Source organism: Tigriopus californicus, chromosome 7, assembly GCF_007210705.1.
Source record: "Tigriopus californicus strain San Diego chromosome 7, Tcal_SD_v2.1, whole genome shotgun sequence".
Lineage (NCBI taxonomy): Eukaryota > Metazoa > Arthropoda > Copepoda > Harpacticoida > Harpacticidae > Tigriopus > Tigriopus californicus.
The window spans coordinates 11,306,736-11,327,783 of NC_081446.1; the positions used below are offsets into that span (position 1 = coordinate 11,306,736).

The 21,048-nt window shown below is 40.7% G+C and overlaps 3 protein-coding genes across 3 annotated transcripts in view; 2 read left to right on the forward strand and 1 right to left on the reverse strand.

The window, feature by feature from the left end:
- Positions 1 to 1,572, reverse strand: part of LOC131883475 (U6 small nuclear RNA (adenine-(43)-N(6))-methyltransferase-like) — a 2,067-nt gene extending 495 nt beyond the window's left edge. The window contains exons 1-2 of the mRNA XM_059230957.1: positions 1,128 to 1,572; positions 5 to 725 (exon numbers count right to left, since the gene is read on the reverse strand). Coding sequence (XP_059086940.1) covers positions 5 to 725; positions 1,128 to 1,402 — 996 coding nt within the window. The 5' untranslated portion in view covers positions 1,403 to 1,572. The remainder of the gene's footprint in view (positions 1 to 4; positions 726 to 1,127) is intronic.
- A 4,815-nt stretch (positions 1,573 to 6,387) lies between these two features.
- Positions 6,388 to 12,117, forward strand: LOC131884114 (uncharacterized). The gene is made up of 6 exons (XM_059231775.1): positions 6,388 to 6,639; positions 8,191 to 8,518; positions 8,762 to 8,928; positions 8,998 to 9,194; positions 9,880 to 10,091; positions 10,161 to 12,117. The coding sequence occupies exons 2-6, from the start codon at positions 8,197 to 8,199 to the stop codon at positions 12,074 to 12,076; spliced, it is 2,814 nt and encodes a 937-aa protein (XP_059087758.1). The 5' UTR covers positions 6,388 to 6,639; positions 8,191 to 8,196; the 3' UTR covers positions 12,077 to 12,117.
- Positions 12,118 to 14,959: 2,842 nt separating this feature from the next.
- Positions 14,960 to 20,228, forward strand: LOC131884115 (MFS-type transporter SLC18B1-like). The gene is made up of 5 exons (XM_059231776.1): positions 14,960 to 15,887; positions 15,954 to 16,202; positions 17,284 to 17,616; positions 18,085 to 18,335; positions 19,724 to 20,228. The coding sequence occupies exons 1-5, from the start codon at positions 15,606 to 15,608 to the stop codon at positions 20,100 to 20,102; spliced, it is 1,494 nt and encodes a 497-aa protein (XP_059087759.1). The 5' UTR covers positions 14,960 to 15,605; the 3' UTR covers positions 20,103 to 20,228.
- The last annotated feature ends 820 nt before the right edge of the window (positions 20,229 to 21,048 follow it).

The following is a 21,048-nucleotide window of genomic DNA, read 5'->3' on the forward strand; positions in this document are numbered from 1 at the left end:
GAATACTGATGGGCTTTCCAGAGAACTCACACTCAACTTCGTACGGCTTTTCGCGTTTCTTCCTCAATGAAGTGTCAATCAACTTGACTGCCGGGTTAAATGTCCACGCAACACCCCATCGAAGGCGTGTTCCTTGGCAAAACTCGGTAAAAATGAACTTCAAGGCGTGTTGAGAGCGCACGGCATACAACTTCTTGCGTAAAGTGTCTAAATTGGCCTTGTGTCCGACCATACACGTGAAGATTGCAATTTGCTCTTGGAATTCGACACTTTCATCGATCATCCGAGCCACAAAGCCCACTTCGCCCCCTGAGGTTTGAATCTCGCCCTCGGATCCGGCCGGATATTCCCGAGGACTTTTGGCTTTTTCTCGACTCGGCCAGGTAGTCTCACTCGAATCCTCGGAGGCTGGACTTTTCGAAGGATCCTCGAAGAAAGGTGGATTGCACATGGTGAAATGAAGATGTGAATCGGGAGCCTGAGCCACGGGTGTGGCGAAAAATGGCGTGGTCTCAGCATTTTCGGTCAATATTAACTTGATCAACGGGTCTAAGTGATTGCGCTCAATGTTCTGTTGGGCCGAATGAAGACTGGCTTCGTCCACTTCGGTTCCAATGAAATGCCAATGGAATTGCTGGGCGCCCAAGAGCGGATAGATACTGCAAGCCCCCACCCCCGTATCTAAACCCCAAATTGGCTTGGACCCGAAGTACTCCACATTTTCGCTAAAAGAAAAAAAATAGGAGGCGTCATTTGACCCACAGTTAAAACTCAATGATCTGAAGCCCTTAGCCTCATGGGCTTAATAACGAATTATCAGCCATGCATGAGTTGGGCATAATGTGAGGATGTTGGTGGGGCTCATTCGACACGAATTGTGACTTTAGCACAATCTAGTCGCTTCTTGGATTCTTCTGGAACATTAGCTTGAGCTGATTAATAGGATGATTCTTTTGTCGGTGGAGGTGAACGTAGGCAAAATGTGTGGCTTAAAAACTACCATTCACAATATGGTTCGTTCATCAAAATTATGTACGTCCGATTAGTATTGTCTGGACAATATTTCGAAACCAATATCCGTTTAACCTCCTTGGCCAACTCCACAGCTTACAGCCTTAACTCCCTACTTGATCATATCCTGAATCCACAATAAGTAGTTCATCCGGAGTGGCAAAGTGGGCACCAATGAATTGGCCGGGATCTGCACATCCAAAGCCAACCGATCCCAGAGCAAGGTTTGACTGAGAATGCGAACGGATTCGCGATCCTGGAAGTTGACCGACACACTCCCGTCCAGATTGCATTTGGACACCGACCGAAAAGCCGGATACTTCGTGGCTAATTGAGCAAAGTCACTGCGAGCACGGAAAGGATTACGGGGATGCATGAACGGGTTGAACATGATGAACACGATCACCACGGACTAGTGGAATAATGACGCATTCAACCCTATCTGGAATCCTATCTGAGACAGTCCGTGCCCGTCTAGCAAGCGCCAACGTTATCGGGAGTGTCCTCGGATCAGATTGGAGGGCCCTTTTGTTATGATTAGAAGTAGGGGTGGGCCAGTCATAATTTGCAGGGAGTTTGATTGGAGTTTGAAGTTCGCGTAAAGAAATTGGAATTGGACACCGTTTCAAGATTAATTCTATCTGGTTGAATGGAGGCATCTATCTACTCTTGGGTAATTGAATATTGCTAGCCAACTATTTTATTGCTTTTTTCATGTCAACATTTTTTTTTTTTTTTTACATATAACAATGTTTGTTTAATGCCTCTACACCATCTTTTATATTCATTTCGACGCCATAACATAACCAAGAGTTGCAATAGAAATATTCTATTCTAAATTACATTCAATTACATTGGAATCACCTTTTTCAGAACACCTCTTTAGAACAATAATTTGGCTCACCTTTACTCTGAATTTGCTTTAATTCTTATTATTTGGCATTTATTAAATTAAGTAGCTCAGGTATTTGGCCACTAATTTGGTCTGAACAAGCTAAATCCCTTCTAAAATTGAAGTGCAAGATCAATGCTCATGCCTATTCAATAGGGCATGCTCATGGAGGCTGTTGTTTACCCCTTAGCAGCTGAGCGCCCCTTTTGACTTACACGGTGGTTTGTTAAGGTTTTTGTTATGGCATGGGTCAATTACAATAGTGTTGAAAATAGCCGAGCTATTATATGAAAAAAAAACAAAGAATAGTGCTAGAAACGATTAAAAGCTTGTTTTGATACAGAAGTTCAATCATTGGTTGAAAGAGTGAAGTCATTTTTACGGTTGACACATCTCTTCATATCCAAAAGATGACGCTTGGGAGCAAAGGGGTACAAAAATAACAAAAAAACTGACTCTGTGATCATGCCCTATTTTTTGCCCAATATTCCATGATTATTACAATTTACCATAGAAAGTGACACTAGAATAGCATTCTTGGCAATTTATTGAACACTACTTGTATCATCTGTTCAAGATACAATGCTCAGTGGCAGAGATGTTTGGTAGCACTGTAAGGGCCGTTATTTGCAGCGTCACACGGTCCAAAGAAAATGGGAAGACGCATGGTAGATTGCAAAAAACTACTCATGCCTTGTCTTGAACGCAATTTCTTTTCCGGACATTATGTGACCCGGGGCATTAATTATAAATAAGATTTTGATAGAATTAGCCAAAAGAAACACAAATGCATTATAATTCAATAAAAAGGAATTTGGCAGAGGCTGAATGACAAAATGCCCCCTGAAGTGCAAAATGTAAAGCACATTTTGTGCAACGTAAGGGGGCTATAGGATTCTGCTCCATTAGCGCAGAGTCATGTAACCAGTTCAAGCAAAGGAATAAATCAATAAACAAGATGAAATGAAGAAACATCAACATCAAACCAAAACCTGATGGTTTTCAAAGAAGCACATTTTTTTGATTGGGGAACACTTATGCAACTGTAGTCTTTAACTGTTTTTTTCGTTTTGAAGCTCATTGACATCAAGCAATTTTTATTTTGCTTTTGCTCTTATCTCCCGGGGATTTCCCACCAAGTTGGGACTTCCCCTATTGCTCCTTGGTTGCTTTGCACATGTGGTTTTCATGGTGTTTGTGTGAGAATGAATACAAGGGAATTGCCATTTATTCAAGCAATTAGGTTTGGGCTTTCATTACTCTATGGCAAGATGTAGTTACTTCAAAATCCACTAAGTATATTGCTCATTTATCTTGATGTTTAGCTCTAGCAATTTCTCTCTGATGTTTCATTGCAGTACATTTATTTCCCAATTGTTATGTGTAGAGCTCATAGTACATTAGTACGATTACATTGGTCATTGATAGTGGGAAATATTTCTTCATAAGTGTATTGATTGTATTTTTGTTAGATCAGTTTGTTGGGTCTATATCTGCGTTTTGTGTTGTTTACCTAGTTTTGGTTCTTGATTCCTTGCTTTTTCCTGTCTTTTATCTACTGATTACTACCTCCATCCTAGATTCTCATGCTCATTTTGATGTAAGTTAGTTCAGTGCTACCTTACAGGTAGCCTTTTCAGTTTCCTGTTTCCTTTTCTTGGTATTTTGATCCCCCTTCTAATTGTATTTGCAATTAATAGTCCCTTTGCATTCATGATGGAAGTGATATTCAGAAAAGTCAAAAAAGCGGCAAGACAATGTTTGGACTTGGCAGGAAAGGATCCTTCCATAGTCAATAAGCCCTTTATCATTGACGCTTTTGCCACTTAAGTCAATCAGACCAGGGTGCTGCGGTAAAAACAGGCTCCCTCCAAAGCCAAGAAATTGACTGATTTAGCCAATAAAAAGGTTGAAGAGGTGACTTCATTTGAAGTAGAGCAGGAGAAGATAGTTTTAGAGGAAACAGCCTGTCCTGTTTACTGTAGGAAGGCTGTCAGTTTGATCACTCTAAATGATGTCAAAAACTTCTCAAGTTGAGCCTTGAGAAGTACAATAGGGAGAAGTGATGGTCAAAGGTAGATTGTTCATTTTTTTCACCCATACATGTGCCGTCAGTCCATGAGACTTAAGACATGCTTTGATCCAAAGTGTACCTTACATGTAAAAGAGACGTAAAGAAAGCCAAGAAAAAGGTTAGCTCAGTTTTGTAGCTTTAGAGCTGGCCCTATTCCGGAACCTAGTTTCATTGCACTCTTTCTACCTTAACCTGTTTACCTTCCTGCCTCGTGCTCCTCCTACCTCCCACTCTCTCTTCCACTTCCCTCCTCTTCCCTTAAACACCCTATCCACCCCTATTCCTAACAACACCCTTCTCCCTAATACTCCTAGTCCCAACCATATTCCCAAAATAAGTTTCTGTTCAAATGTATCTGCCCAACCCACTCCCCAAACCCAACCCTCCCCATTATCTCATGCTGTGCCTCCAATAGAACATAGCTTTAATGATAAGTGGAAATTTTTATGGTTGGAGAGGATGATCCAAGATCTTGGGAACTTGTTCTGTCAAAAGGCATGTAAAGGAGCTATATTTGAACGTACATTGTCTGATCTTGGAATAATTAGCCATTGAGAGAAAAATTTCACTCATCTCTATAACAGAAATCTGGTAAGATGTTGACAAATGCCCCATTGAACCTTGTCAATGCCATTTTGGACAATATTTTTTTTTGGCGGGGGGGGGGGTATAACATTTCTCAAGTCATCTACACAATTCAAAGGAAAAATTCAAAAAGACTGTTTAGCAGAACCTCAGAAAAAGGATAATTCTGACAGATGGGTACATGGACTGTTGCTTTGCCAGGATACTATTTTCTGCATTGGAGCTAAAGAGGGGGCTATTTTGTCAATTTTCCCCAGAAATTGTGAAGGCAGGTGTGAAAATGTACAACTCCTAACAAGTAACAGAAAGAAGGAATGGCCACAACAAGGCTCTGTGAGACATAGATAAATATGTTACAAAATTCTTGAGAAAGCCAGTTTGACAGCTCAATATGGAGTCTTGTTTAGCTTGTTGCAAGACCACAAACCAGGCTCACCTAGCTCCTTGATGACCTTTATGGGGTAGGTGGCCTATGGTATCTTGTGCAGGGATAGGAATGTTTATGACATAATGTAGGGATCATTTTATGTGGCAGCTAGCTCAAACAGATGATTTTTTTAGTTAGCAAAGGTTTCTTTTTGTTTTGAAAAACAGAGCGTGTTGTTCCTGTCGAGTTGATGCTAAGACCAGCTTTTTAAATTGTTAAAGGTCGTAAGGGAAAATTTTATTTCATTTCATCTTTATCAAAAACGGCTGATAGTGCAAGTAAAGTGCAAATCGGATAAAAAACTTCAAATATACATGTAAACCATAAAATTGCCAATTATGCAAAAAAATGTATCCGCACCTTCTGCACACCCTTACTTATCACAAACAAAAGCATCCAAAAGGTGGGAAATGTCATAGCATGAAAAGGTGTTTGTGAACTTGAGCTTTACATTGACAATAAGAGTCAATAATAAAATATTCAAAGTGCCGTGCTACAATAGGTAGTTGGATAAGATTTATTTGCATGATTGTTTTTGTGACATATGATGTAAACCATAACAATTCGATAGAGTTTTAGTATTTCGGCAAAAAGGCGAAAACAATCTTAGAACGTTTCGATAAAGACATTTGCCGGGTTGAGATTGGGTTGGCCGCGACCTACGGACCCCCGCAAAGATAAGTTTACCTGGAACATCTTGATTCTTATGTTCCTTTTCACGCTTTCTTAGCTTGGCCCCAAGTTTGGTGTCATCATTAAGAACTATGGATTTCATTACTTTTCTGAGATATCCTGTTCAGTAGTCTAGGACCTGACCTGTGCCTCGAGCTGCCCGTCAGCCAATCTTTATCGGCTGAATCAGGGTGATGGAAATGCTTCATCCCGATAAAACTACCATCAGGAGCTCCATGTTTATTATTTATCCTTTAGCACCTATCTCATCAAAATAAAAGCAAAAAATATTTCATAATTTTGAATTCAGCATTTCTTAACCTTTATATGCAAGATCGACCGGGTGGCCAAATCTTCTTCTGGCCTGTTATTTGGGTAAACCTGTCACACGCTAGGATTCGGCTTCAGTGACGCCATATCTGGCGCTTAGGCACAAATTTTGCACATTTGACCCCACCTCGGAAAGAAATATGTGACTGGCTCTGAGCGTTTTTTCCATAAACTGGACGCTGTGCGGAAGCTCATTGCTTCACTTCACATCGAATATGAGGAAAAAAAACAACAGCCTTATAAACCTGTAATAAAAGCCTGTAATAAACGAAAAAATAGAGTTGAAGACCATGGCGCCCAGAACGTTAAGGTTTTGTGTGCGAACAACATTCAAACCAGTCTGAAACTAAAGTCAGACACGTATAGTAGACTGGCCAACCCATTTCCTTTTGAAATTACTTAATAAGTGGTCTAAATGTGAACAAGTGAACAAAGAAGCCTTTTTAAACAATCTTGCGCTTTTTCATGTGCATTATCTGGTAGCACTGCTGAACTTGGATGTTGTTCATATTCGATGGTGGTGCCTGTTCGTTCGCCCAGGGATATTTTGCTCGTTGATTCTATTTTCGTCTGGCTACTCCCTTCCTCCCTTTTCCACCGCCCGACTTGACCCACTGAATTGGACCCGTTTGGAGGCAGAATCCCGGGGTAAGACACGACGAGTCCCACGCCTCATTCTCCGTACCCGTGAAGAGCATCGGGATCGCAACGTAACCATTAGCTGGGAAATCGAGCGCTCGCTTTCTTTGTCTCGACCTATTATTTTGTGGAGTGTGAATGGTGTGCCCAATAATGGATGGAGTGATACTTTGGCTTTGGTCTGCGGGTGCAGATCATGTTTGAATGTCCGATTATACAGCCACCATATGCTTTGATTGATTGAGCCACAGATCGAGGATTCATTTTTTGGTAGTGGATTCAGTGTCTTCCTGGTTACTCTTGAACCAAATTTGGGCCCAAGTGAGCTGGAATGCTATGCTTGGGCCCAGCTAATGATTGACCCCCATCAGGTTGAAACAGTCTGCCCGGCTCAAAGAAGCCATCAACTGTTCATCATGTTCAGGAGCGCCAACATTTCGAATGGAAGAATGAACTAGAATGAAAATATTCCCTTTTTATCATGTCCTTGACAATGAAAGAGTAGTCCTTTCCGAGTCAGGAGCTTGAAAAGCATGCTTTGGATTGGAAACCTTGGTTAATCCCTAGCTAGAGGGCCTTCATCTTGGCATCCGAAATATAGAAACGAGGCTCATTGTTGGAGTAGTTGAGCCCAAAATTGATGATGGCTATTAGTGTAACAATTTTTGTTGGTCAGTTATCCGATAATGGTCAATTGAGCATCACATGTAAGGTGAAATATCAGGCCTTACCGTTTTCTTTCAGTCGTCACACTAGCCAGAGTATTTGTCCCAAGGTCAGTGTAAACTGGCCCGATCATTGTCCCCCGCTTCATCTGACTTTCGTCCTCGAATTCCATCATGGCCCGTGGCAATCAACGTGACTTGGCCCGAGAAAAGGCCGCTAAAAAGGCCTCAGGGGCCAAAAAGGCTGCCAATGAGCAAGATGGCAACAAGGGCATGACCTTGGAGGCCAGGAAGCAACGCGATGCCGATATCATGCGGTTGAAGCAGGAGAAAAAGAAGGCGGATGCGGAAGCCAAAGCGGCAGCCGGAAAATAAACTCGCACCGAGCGACCTCATGGACCAACTCAACGAAACAGATGATGAACCCCCGGACAATAACTTAGAAATACCTTGCTTCGCTTAACAAACCCCTTGACTAGCTCTGACTCATCATTTGATATGATTGAACAGAGTTGGACTGTTACCTTGACACAAACTATTTGTTTAGGACTATTCCTGTGAAATATATGTATTGACAGCTCAAATTTGATCTCACTAGCTTGGTTATCTTAAGCTCTAGATGTTAAGATATAACTTGAACTCTCTGGTCATGGTTTAACATTGAACAAGTTAATTCAACACCAAGTTAACATTGAAATCGAAACATCAGAATGATCTCGCCTCCTTTCAACTCATCTCGTCCGTTTGTCCCCTAAATGATATGTGGTTTAATGGTAAGTCAAATCCCTCCTTAATCATGGGGTTGGTGTTATGTGACAAAGAAAACGACTTGAACATTCAAGATTGATTTTACCATTGCATGATCGTTTGAATTATACGGTTCTTATAATTGTAGATTGTCATGAGTTGGCCACCACCTTCATGGAGTTTACCAAAATGGAGAGCAGCCTCCCATGTTCCCCCTCCTGCCAATCGCATTCACGGACATCCACGTCCTCCGATGTTCATGCCCAAACCAGTGAGTGCCCTGAGGACTGAATCACCTCAAGTCGCTTCCCATGGTTTTGCTCCTTCCGTTGGGATTCCTTATGGAAGCATTCACTCCTTGGAAGAGGATTCCATTGGCCACGAAGCGGAGGGCAACAAAGAGGAAATGTTCCCATTGGGAAGGAAGTCTGAATTCCAAAAAGATCTCGAATCTAGTCCCGGGTCGGCCTTCATTGGTGAGCATGTCATGGTTTCTTAAAGGATTTCCATTTTAAATCCTATGGAATGGCGCATTCGCGTAGGGAAATACTTTGCTCATTTGTTCTGCCGCATTTTGATCATGTTAAGCGCAAACTACTCTACTCGACGCGATTGCTTTCTTTAGTTAAGTCAAAGAATTGAGTTTGGTTCCGAAATATTGCTCTTGGATTTTAATTAAGTTGAAACAAGTGTGAATCATGGAATTAATCAACAAATAGGACTTGAATATGTGATTGAAATACAACACAACACCTCGAAGAGGATGAGTCCTGCCTACGCTTGTCTCCTTTGCGACGCCATCATCAAGACCAAGGAGGGCTCTGCATCCACTTTAGACCTCATCAAAAGCCACGTTCGATCCTCGGCACACAAGTTGTCCTACTTGGTTAGTACTCCAGGGTGATTGTCATGCATAATGTCATTTTCTTGCTCATTTTTTATGCGTGCCTTCCAGGAAAAGTTCTTCCCCACTTTGAAAGCTAAGAAAATTGATGTCGTCAAGCCCGTGGATCATATATTGGTGAACGGAATCATTGAAAAGATCATCCAGCATTTAGGTTCCATGCAAGTTAAACTAGTGGTTGGACACAAGTTATTCAGGAAGAAAGCGCCAGAGATCAAGCTTATGGTGGACAAATCTTCTCACCACTCGTGAGTCAATATTGTGTGCCGTTTTTTCTAGCGATCTCAATCTAACAGTTTTTGATACAATACGAAAGTTTCTAATTCTAAATCCGTAAGATCTTGTGATGAACTCAAAGTTCAGTATGGAATGAATGTTCTGAGCAGCATTGCCATCTGGAAGAGGCCTATGTTTTGTACCCAAAATCAATAGATGTTCTTTTGTCTCTTGTGGCTGCCTTAACTAAAACCAAGTTTCGTGCTTAAAGTTTTCCTCACGGTTTACAACAGGCACGATCATATCGAAGTTGCATTATTTTATGGTTTACTGGTCAATACCTACCTATCTCTCCAATTGCCAACAGGCATTCCATTGATTCTAAAACGCTCGCTTTAATTAATATTGAAGGGCTTATGCCCGTCATTGTTTGCAAAAACAAATTCGCGCCATTCTCCTCCAATGCCCAGAAATATGCTCTGAGGCCCAGGCAAATAGTTTCTTCCAACAACCAATCGTTAAGGTTATGTAAGCCTTCAACATTTCTCCTTCAAGTGGTTGTCTTACTCCCGCCATCAACTGTCAAGAGATAATGTGGAGACATTCGCCTTTTCAAAAGAAACCCAGCTTTAAATAGACCCGTGCCTATGAGCTCCGTGGGTTCAGGTTGGATATGTGAACTTAATAATGCTTTCAAACTGCATTTCTTCCTTACAGCGAGAATCCAATTGTGTTGAAATTGCTCTTCCCTCTTGATACCTTTGACACATATCCGCCTCGAGATTTGGTTAAGGATGCAATTCCGAAGCCAGTTCCGTGTAAAAGACCCAATTCGCCAGACAAAAAACCTGAGTCAGTGTCTAGGGAAAAGAATGAAAGCAAGTCAAAATTGGATGATTACGCCGATATCTTCGAGGAGTTTGAAAGAGGTAAAGATTGGGTTGGCTAAAATTTGTCCCAAAAATGTATACTTCAATTCAAAGAGGTCAAAATTTCAGCCCAAAGAGAACAACAAGGAGGAGTTTCCGAGCCCTCGGAAATGACTGACCCAAAGAGGTCTCGAAAATTGTCGAGTGATGACGAGTTACAAATCATCAAGGACACCAGTCGACGTCAAAGTTCAAGTCCCAAGAGATCTCGCAGAAACTCTTCCAGATCCAGGTCAAAAGAAAGAAGATCGACTAGTCGGAGGGATCGTTCACCTAGAAAGCACTCTCCGAGAAGACGTTCTCCAGGTAAAATCGTGTCTAAAAGGCGTTCCAGATCTCCAAAAAGACGCTCTGGAGGGAGGGAGGAATCTTCCAAGAGATCCAGGTCCCCCAGAAGAACATCTCGAGAGCGAAGATCTCGCGATCGTAAACCCAGGAGATCTGTAAGTCCTAGCAATTCTCCAGCCAAACCTATCAATCCACGAACTGGCAAACCCTTTAGCTCCGAATTCTTTGATACCAAGCACCAACAGATAAAGGAATTTCATCAAGCCCTCAAAGAAGTCACCCTCAAACACGGTTTGGAAAAGGACCATTTCATTGAGCATGCTAGTGTGCACCCTGATTATACCCGAAGGTGGAACCGATTCTACCGAGACAAACAACGTGAACACCAATCGATCACAATTCATATGGATTACATCAAGGACGAATGGGTCTTAGAGTGGAGGAGATTTGTGGTTTCTGAATATGAGAGATTGGTCAAAGAGGACCGAAACCGACTAATGAACAAGTTTAGACTTTTTCACTCTGATCTAAAAGAATACGAAGATTTCCAGCAATTGGGAGATGCTCAAAGTGATCAGAAAGAGAAGTCCTTCAAAATCCCTCCGATAACCGACGTGAACCAAGTGGGTCCAATTGATGCTCAAGAAATTGGAACTCGTGCGAAATCAACTATCAGCTCTCACCCTGATTTTGCCAATAGATTCACCTCGGAGAAAAGTTCTACCATGATTGAAGTGTCGGTGATTAGCACTTTAAGACTCCTGTCTGCTTTGGAATCCCTTTTGGATTATCTTGGTCCCGAAATCAATGTCAGTTTAGGTAAAGCTAATAACTTGGAAGTGAACGCGGGTTATGGATCAAGTGCTAGCATGATTAATGACAAAAGCTTCTTCACGCTCATAAACTCTGCGAGAGAAAAACTGGAGTCAAAAATGGCCAAGAATGCGATCAATCAGCAACAACTGAAAGTTTCTAGCATTTGCATTGATAATATTCGGGCTCTAACGGAGCAAAGCATTTGCAAGAAGCCAGATATTGTCGAAAAGCCAACAAGACCAGACAATCCAACTCCCTCAACGTCGTCTGAGCTTGTGCTTGACTCCAAATATGACGCCCTCAAGGAAGCGATTACCAATACAGTCATTGAGGAGTACCGAAAGTTGGGCCGAGAAATCAGCGGTCCTCAATTAACTTCCATCGTTGAAATACAATATGAACGCATCAGAGGCCAGATTAGAAACTCTAGCCCAGCACCAATGCCCGCACCAATACCCACTCAAACTGACCTCCCCGATCCAAGCCCGTCCGTGGGACCATCAAAACCCTTCTCCCCTCCAAATCCACAACCCCTTTTCCAAGGATACGCAAGTGAGCCCATCAATCTCAAACCAAAGCTTCTTCAAGTCAATTGGAACGCTTTACAGAGTGCATTGCTCACGGCAACAAGTTTGCCACCGGAACCAGCTGTACAAGTTTCTGAACAGCCCAATGGAACTCCCCATGAGATGGAACCAACTGAGGACGACACGGATTTTGATGACCTCACTTTGGAAGACTTAACATCTTTGTTCAAGAACTTCAACGATCTTGATGAAGAAAACCAAAAGAACCTCCTGGAGTATATGAAGCGGATTGAGAAAAGTAATCCTAGTAAAGTCACGGAACTTAAGCGGCATATTCATGGCAATGGCGCTTGATTCAAGGTTTGAGAATGGCGAATAAAATTGGAGTTCAACGAGATCAACCTATTAGTAAACCTGTTGATGGTGAAACTTCGAAATGAAGGATCAGATTTAGACTTTAACGCCGATTCTGAGAAAGAGTGATATAGATTGAATGATAGTTTCAAAACAACGATCCAACGAGGTTTTTTTGAGGTATCTTTTAGTTCTCCAGTGAAGTATGAAACTAATTTGTTTTTGATTTTGGATAATTTTGGACGTCCATTCTTTGGCAATCGGAGGCTCAGATTTATTCACCAGTCTACTTAACAAGTGATCATCAATCAGTTAGTTTTTGCTTTCCCGATTATTCTGCAAGAGATTAAAACGTTTCCAGGATGTGATTCCACGGTTTCAATCAAGGTTCAACATGGACGTCCGCAAATTGGTCATCCAAAGAATCGATGAGTTTGTTTCATTTGATCTCCGTATTCGAAATTTTTATTTCAATCTAGAAACAAAAAAGTAAAAACAATAATTTGGTATTCTTCTCCTACCTCAGTTCTGTCTGATTCAAACTTAAGTCGCATAATTCAAATTGTGTTTTGTGCTTATGAGAATATCGGAAAGAAAATTGACAGTATAATTCACTTGCAGTGTAATAAATTGCCAAGAACGTGATAAATTGCGCTCATGGTTATTTGCAGCTATACGTACTAAAGGCATGGATCAGTTCCCTTTCCTTGTCGATGTTTGAAACATTGGTTCAAGAAGTACTCAAAATGTACTATTCAGATACATGTGCATATTTTTGTTAGCTTCATTTAAACCGCGAAAGGAGCAATTTTTATCAATGTTATGTCCATCGTCCCAATACAAAAAAAATAAAAAATACAACGTAATGCACTCACGATAGCAGGGAAAAAAGCGAAAATACTCCTCCCCCAATTCAATGCTCAATTTGTTGATGACTGCAATTATACCGCAGCTTCAGCGAAAATAATATTGGATGATGATTCTGAATATTCATTGCCTATCTTGCTTAAGACCACATTATTCCAAACTTGTGTTTCACTAAATAATGGAACAGTCCCTCATTATGATTCCTGCTCCTGTTCCTTGAATTGTGATTTTTGTATGAACAACACCTATAGAGCCTTTGGCTAAATGGAATGAAAATGCAAGTAGAAATTGCGACATGGGAGCAAAATCATTTACATGTAACTCAAATGTTCCAATGCGATTCTTTCACTAGGGCATGTCTCTTGATCGTTGACAGTGGAAAATTGCAATGTGTATGATTCGGCTGTGTTTAATGATTTTTTTCTTCTCTCAATTACATTTTTACCATTTTCTGAGTCCCTAGGGTTAGATACCAACAGGATACCAACAGATTGAATTATTTTGACATTTTCTTTCCATTTACAAAATTCATTACTTATTAACTTATTTAATCACTTGGATGAGGGTTCATGTTGGGCGGGTAGTAACAAAAGTGTGGAAACATTGAGTAGGTTATGTTCATCTTTTGTTCTATTTTTTATATCTTTTGTCCAATTACTACTATCTCACTGGAGATTATTGTGACAAAAACTTCAAATATTGGAAAATCTATGTTCCCTTTTTGTCAGGACTTTTTAAGTCAATTTTGAACCCCTCAAGTTATCAGTTATTATCACTTGTAACCAAAATGGAGGTCCATAGATTCTAGTACTTCATAGCACAAATCCTTCCCAATATATGAGAACTTTTGTCTATCTACTGATAGTATGCTTGACAGGGTGTATTTTCTTCATCTACATTTGACACTTCTCGCCTAATATATAAATTTAGTACCAAAACTAGAATGAGTCAATAATACTAATGTATGCTGGTTCTTTGCCTGTTCTGGAAAAGAAAATGTAACGAGTGACACCATTCAATTTTTTGACAAGTAATGGAACTATAATCCGTTCCATTTATTGAGGAACGACAAAAGCCTGATTAGGGTGATTTTTTTTCTATACTCCCCTCGACGTTTACCCCTAGATCGGGGAGCATTTTAACAAACATCTCAAAAGCTGCTTCTTTTTGGCCCAAGTTATGGGTTTTCCATAGAGTATAGTTCTCCTCTGTAAAATTACAGAAGTGATATGATTTCCATGTTTATAGACGATTATTTAAGGTCCTTCAAGGTTTTCATGGTTCTTATAATTCTCAACTGTTCTTTTTAAAATGCATATTTGTGGTGCCTTGGTGCATATTTAGCATTTTTTTCTCCGTGTTTTACAGGTGTGGATATTATTTAAAAAAAACCGTGCATTTTTCCCCCATTTCTATTGTTGACAGAACCAACTTTTAGGATTTTGGCTTAAGGGAAAGAGTTTTGTTCTCGCTCTACTTTAAGTTGTTTCTCTTTGAAAGGTTTTCAGTCACAAGTTCAAAGACAGGCGTTAAAAGTTTGCTTACCGTCACTAATGTCAAAGATACATTTTACAAACGTTCGTTCAACTGCATTACTCGTCGCCTATCATTCATAGAATATATGTCCATCTTGCCCTTTATATCCAGTGGAGCAATTTCATAGACAATCAGAATAACATCGCACTGAAATCCGGTCTCTACCCGTTTGCCAAGTAGAATTTCGTATGTTTATTCACAATGCTTGTCAAAACCGCATTTCCCTAAATACACATGCATATATGACGGTTGAGGTCACACATTCCCCATCAAAATGTTCCAGTGTTCAATACAAGGACACGACCTATAAAAAGAACGTGACCGATCAATCGTTCCGAAAATCGTGTAGTGGAGAGTATGCAACGCAAAATACAGAGATACACATGTACCACATCTGCTATAAATGTATGTAGTCAATCTCTTTGGTATGTGCAGTAGTGTAAGTAAGCCCTAGCTTTCTACTCGGCTCTGCTTGCAGGATTTCTTGGACGCCAATCTGGGCAGGTACAATTTAACTCTGAGTGGAGTATAGTGGGTAGCATTCCTTGAACAGCTGTGTTCTTTCTCTCACGTGGCAACCATCGGAACATTCTCGTGACTGTACAGACAAGTCAGTAGTTTTTGCCAACTACTAGCATTGAACTACACAAAACTGGTTTCAGTTTGAATTGATCAAGCCATCACTCTGGCCCATCGGCCTCAGTCTGGCTGGCTTGCTGTTCAATACATCCAAGTTACAGGGCCAGTGATCCTTAATTAGTGTGTGCATCATCGTTCGTTCACTTTATCGTCCTCCACCCGAGCGATCTTGGTTCAGGTTACAAAATTACTGACTGGCCTCACAGTCTACGAAGAATCGCTGATATTTTTACTCGTTATCTAATGTCTGTACGATTTTTTGCCCGCTGTGTCATAGAAGTTCACCACTCTGTGTTCTAGAGCAAGTCCTTAAAGGAGAAAACAAAAGACCTATGAGTAATTTACAGCTTCTGGTCTTGTGCTATAGCGTGATTAGTACCAAAAATAGAAGTAAACGATTGAAGTGAGAGGTGACTGAGAACAAAGGAAAGTGTCGGCAATCGTTGAGGATAGTATAACCATTTGTGATAACGCCACTTTTGGAACCATGTCGGAATCAAGCGATGAAGAGCAATTGTTACTACCCTCATCTTCTTCAGCATCCAATCCAATCACCTCCACCAATGCCAATGAGATTGTGGAACCAAACAATAACGAAGTGGAAATAAAAACCGCCAGATCGTGTTGTTCCGGTCAGTGGCAGACTTGGATCAATCTTTCAATCCTAGCCCTAACCGAGCTTTTGGGTGGGTTCACCTTCTCATTATTGGCCCCTTTTTACACCAATGAGGCCACCGGAAAAGGCCTGAGTGTCACCGAGACCGGCCTGGTAATTGCAATTCGTAAATAATGATTACGGGCAAAGGCATTTACGTACTTCATGGGGACTTTACAGGTATACGGCTCGGTTTTTATCACCTCCATCATTTTTGCTCCCATCTTTGGAAAGTACATTGAGAAGATTGGCTCTCGGAAGCTATTTCTGTACGGAACATTTGTCGCCGGGGCTGCTAATACAATTTTTGGGTTCTTGCAATGGGTTGACAACCGTGTTCCATTCTTGGCCTTGTCCTTGCTCATTCGGATCATTTCGGCAATAGGCGAAGCGGCCTTTTTCTCGGCAGTCTATCCCATTGCTGCTCAGGTAAGAATGAATCTATCTTATGAATCTGTCTGTTATTGGTAGTCATGTCAGTACTTATTGAAAAAGGTTCGACGTGTTATGCCATCCTGATTTGAGCGTTTATGCAAGAACAGGTGTTTGCGAAAGGTACATTTTGAGCAGGTTCTTTAGGAAGGAAAAGTTGAAGGACAGTAATTGAATTCCTTTGAGAGACTGACCAGTATTACAAGCGAAAATGCTCGAGGGTAACTCTGCTTGGATGTTGTAAGGAATGTCTCCAAAAAATGACAGAATTTACCCTATTCTACTGTCTTTTGTAAACTGGAATTCCTTAGAATAAAGGGGTAAGCATGGAAGATGACGTAACCTCCAACCACTTATTTCATACCACATGTACTTCGGGTCTTGGATCCTAAACTTGATAGCTGTTCCAATATTCTCCCAGCAACAGGAGAGTGTGTTTGAACAATACCAATAAAACAACCTGAAGTTATAGTACCAGCTTGGCAAGCAAGTCAATTTCAAGGTGAAGTATCTGCCAAAATTCAAGATGGGATGCTCAAGGTCACTTCTAGACCATGGACATTTCTTGTTCTCTATAAATCTGAAGTCGAAACCGAACTCCGATAGTACAGAAAAATGGACCAAAAGTACATAACAAGACCCTAATCTGGAATGTTTCGTCACCAAACAGGTTCTACAGGGCGCAATGCCTTTAAGAATATTTTTTTTTTAATCTTTCTCATTGCGTGTCTCTCTTTAAAAGCAAATTGTGTTCGATGAAGACGCGCAGAGTTGAAGCTTTCAAATTGATCTTAAATGGAAACGAATTTCATGGCTTTGGAACTAGATTAGCATAAAACACGGATCCTATCCCAAATGCATGTGAACGCGGCCTGAATACCAAATACCATGTGAACCAACCACACAACCATCCTATCCACATTTATATCCACGCTGTACGTAGTATTTTGCGGCTATGGAAAGTTTCGATCGAAAAGCTCAAGCTCTGTCAGCAAGACAAGTTTTCTTCTTTCTTGGCCTGTAATGCCCGAACTTCAACCATCAATTTTATGTAGTTGTTTTTTATTTCGATTTTCAGGAGGCCGAGCCCGAAAACCGCTCGAAAGTATTATCCATCATGGAAACCATGTTTGCCCTTGGCCTAATGATTGGACCTTTCGTTGGAGGAGTTCTATATGAATTCGGCGATTTCTATCTACCCTTCGTCAGTTGTGGAGGCTCTCTCATGTTGTGCTCCATTTTTGGATGGATGCTTTTAAAGACCGAAGCTGAGTCCGAGACAGAGGGCGATCAAGAGTCAGTGGAAAGTACAAGCTTTCGACAATTGCTGAAAATGCCCACTGTGCTCTATTGTTGCCTCATCGTTGTTATCTCAGGCCTTGGAAGCTCTTGGTACCTCCCCTCGTTGCAGGTAAAGATAACTTCTCGTTGCAATGTGCAACAAACAAATGTGTAGCACATTGTTTTTTCTTGAAGGTTATATTCCTTGATGGCTCATCGCTTTTCACTCTTGGGTAGTAAATCTATCGCCCAAATCTTCTCATAGCCACTTGCACAATGATCTACGTTGATGAGACGATTGCGAAAGTTGCTCAGTCTCGAAATTGTACCCTTGGTTATGACCAAAAGTTGTTCTGTTGACTTTTGTGCTCCACCAGACTTAATTCAACTAAATGTTTGGGAATTTAGATTCGAGTGAAGATTATTTCAAAGTTTGTTGTTGCAGTATATTGTTAGAGCTTAAGGCCAGACTAAGTATGAGATGGAATGATTCGATTAGGAAACCCTTTCCTTCCAATGAATTTCCGAAATAATGGCCACCGTGTCACCATTATGTTAGTATAGTCTTTTGGTTCATTTTAATCGTTTGTTTTTTCAGCCCTATGTCGAGAGCCAATTTCAATTGAACAGCATTGCCATTGGAACCCTGTTCATGACCGATGGTGCCACATATGCCATTTTCACACCGTTATGGGCCTGGTTATTGGATAAAGGCATGCCACCGTTTTATGTCCTTTTCTTCGGCAACCTTTTCACTTTATGTGGATTTCTTTTGCTTGGACCCGCTCCATTCCTAGACTTTCTCCCTGTGAATGAATATTTGCTCGGCTTTGCACTGGCTCTCCATGGGTAAGATTGGAAACTCATTCATATTACATCTACAATCTTGATGAAAGTAAACGCATTAAGAAAGACGGAAACTTAAAAAAAAACCGTATCATCTTAAATCTCTTGCTGAATTGTAAGGTCCCAAGTTTTCAAGATGTCTCCTTGGGGCTGGAGTTAATTTGCCGAATGCTTCTAGGCAAATCGTTCCAATCTGTCATTTAAGAGACAGATATGAAGAATCTAAAGTAGTTCTGTCAACATTTTTTCTTTAGAAATGACTCATGGAACTCACATAGTCGTAATAAGTGGGTATTATTTGTCATGCACAAAAATGCTCATAGATCAAAATTTGGATATTAGTCAAGCGCTTTTTATGCAAATGGATTTATGGATGTTATGCTCTAACTCGAGTGAACTATTCGTCTCATTCCTATATTTCTGTCAAACAAAAGATGAATCATCATTTTTACTGACATTTCTTAAACCGTTTCTAAAGTGGTAATCTTTTGCATGAACGCTTGGAATCCGATCGGAAACATCAAGGATGAGAATATTACACAACTTCAATTTGAGTCAATGAATTACATTTTTCTTCAAATGAGACTGGTCCCAGGTTGTTGCAATTGCATATCTCAATTTTCAGCTCGACCGAATGACCGAATGAAAGAGCTAAGCTCTTTAAAAGTGCAATACACAAAATGAATGAGTTGGTCCTTTTCTGGTAAATGACCATCACAAGATGGCTAGCTCATTCATTCTGTGTTGAGTTATGGATTGGGCTGTGAGAGGGCGTAACTTCTGATCCAGTCTTTCGATCGAGCTAAAAGTTGACTTGATAATCCTAGCAACATGAAGCCAATCTCATCTGGAGAAGGGTGCAATCCTACAGTAAAATCCAAATTAGCATAGCTCGCGTCTAGTGCTTACGGAAAGATGTCTGCTAGATCTATCATGTGTCATTCGTTTCTTGAAATGAACTGCCCGCCTCCTTTTGGCTTATTTACGATGAAAAAAAAATGTTCCACAATTTCAAGCAAGAACCGAGTCACTTGCTTCAGACTATTCCGGACCTCAATACCTTTTTTTACCCCTTTTTACCATATTTATCTCATTGTTTTGATTATATTTTGTACACACCAATTATATTTAGATTATTTATATTTTTCATTTATTTCCAAAATGCATACATGAAACGAAGACTACCTACACTTTATCTGACTATATGTGTTTTCTATGCAAATAAACTCGATACTACCTGGCTACCAACGATCAGCACCATCAAATTCGATTTCTGTTCAGATTTACTTTCGAGTGATTGTATGATTGCGTTCTGTGCCTTAAATCCATTCAAGATATCTGTCTTTATACAATGAATAAATTAATATTGTTATTTTATAACTTCATTTCAGGTTTGGTGTGGCTGCCAACTTGATCACAACCCTCACCTTCATGATGTCCTCAAGTGTGGATATCGGAGGCGCCCCGGACACGGAACAAACCCGAGGCATGATCACGTCGCTTTGGTTCATGAACGAATGTCTCGGCGACTACATCGGCTCTCTCGGGGGTGGTTTTGCTTTCGATTCAATGGGGTTTGTGAACTCCACCGTGATCGTGATTGGCATTCAACTCGTCATTTTGGTGTCTTTACCCATCCTCGGCAAAGTCATTCGGACCACTCAAACAAGAACCAAGAATGAAGAGACCGCTCCCTTGTTACGCGGCAGATCCGTTGATGGCATCTGTGAGCGACCCCAGCGTACCTATTGCTCGATTAGAGTTGTGTAATGTATGAGAAATCACAATCACGATTGCACTAGATAGCCGCAAGAATATCTATTTTTCTACCCTCATTGCCGTTTGCAATTGTCAAGATCCTTAGCTTGGATAATAAAGTTACCTACTTAGTGCCAACTTACCGACTTATACTCTACGTACTGTTGCTTGAGCGCGGGAACTAAGAGTGGCAAGTTAATGTCCCTTTGTTTAAAGTTAATGGCTCGTTGACTTCGATCCAGGAAAAAATCAGGGTGCTGCAAAATTTTCGTAGGTTTCAATTCGTGAATTAGCACTTTTCAACAAAATTCCACCTGAAATGGTAAGACAGCTCTCAACAGGCCTATGGCTATGTTTAAGATGAGCAGGATTTTTTTTCGCACTCTCAATCGTCTCTAAATGAGGAATCAAAACAACTCGTAAACATTTTGCTTCAGTCCATCCAATGTTGAGGAACTTGTTGTTTAGCCCGTACAGACCATATAAGCGCTAGAACATGATACTGGTCCCTTTATGAACTCGAAAAACTAACAGTTACAATAAGTAAAGTTAAAGTAACTAAAAAAAGTGCTATAAACAATTTGAACATGCAGATTGATTTCGGAGGCGCGTGTTGCGAAGTTAGCACAATTTCCAAACATGAGAGAAGTGCTCGGTTCGATTATCTTCCACGAGCTTTCAAATGGAGACTTTCAGGCGCTAACCCCACTCACAGACGCAAAACCAATCTGATACCGGCCTATCGAAATATGGGAATGGACGCTGTGATGACTGGTCGCTTTGCTAGCTGGATGAGGTTCAACCATCTTTAACTTTATGCGACAAATGTGTGAAAAATGTAAAAAAAGTGAAGGCAAACAAGCTTATTCAAATAACGCAACAAGAGCGAAAAAAATGGGGAAACAGTAGAATTATTTCCTGATTGTGCCAAAATCAACATTTTAGAAACAGTGAACGT

Excerpts from the sequence above, each read along its gene's own strand:
- LOC131884114 (XM_059231775.1), top strand. The coding sequence starts at position 8,197 with ATGAGTTGGCCACCACCTTCATGGAGTTTACCAAAATGGAGAGCAGCC. Across the intron at positions 8,519-8,761 it reads TCCCGGGTCGGCCTTCATTG|GACTTGAATATGTGATTGAA; the intron begins GTGAGCATGTCA and ends ATCAACAAATAG. Across the intron at positions 10,092-10,160 it reads CTTCGAGGAGTTTGAAAGAG|CCCAAAGAGAACAACAAGGA; the intron begins GTAAAGATTGGG and ends TCAAAATTTCAG.
- LOC131884115 (XM_059231776.1), top strand. The coding sequence starts at position 15,606 with ATGTCGGAATCAAGCGATGAAGAGCAATTGTTACTACCCTCATCTTCT. Across the intron at positions 15,888-15,953 it reads GTGTCACCGAGACCGGCCTG|GTATACGGCTCGGTTTTTAT; the intron begins GTAATTGCAATT and ends GGGACTTTACAG. Across the intron at positions 17,617-18,084 it reads GGTACCTCCCCTCGTTGCAG|CCCTATGTCGAGAGCCAATT; the intron begins GTAAAGATAACT and ends TTGTTTTTTCAG.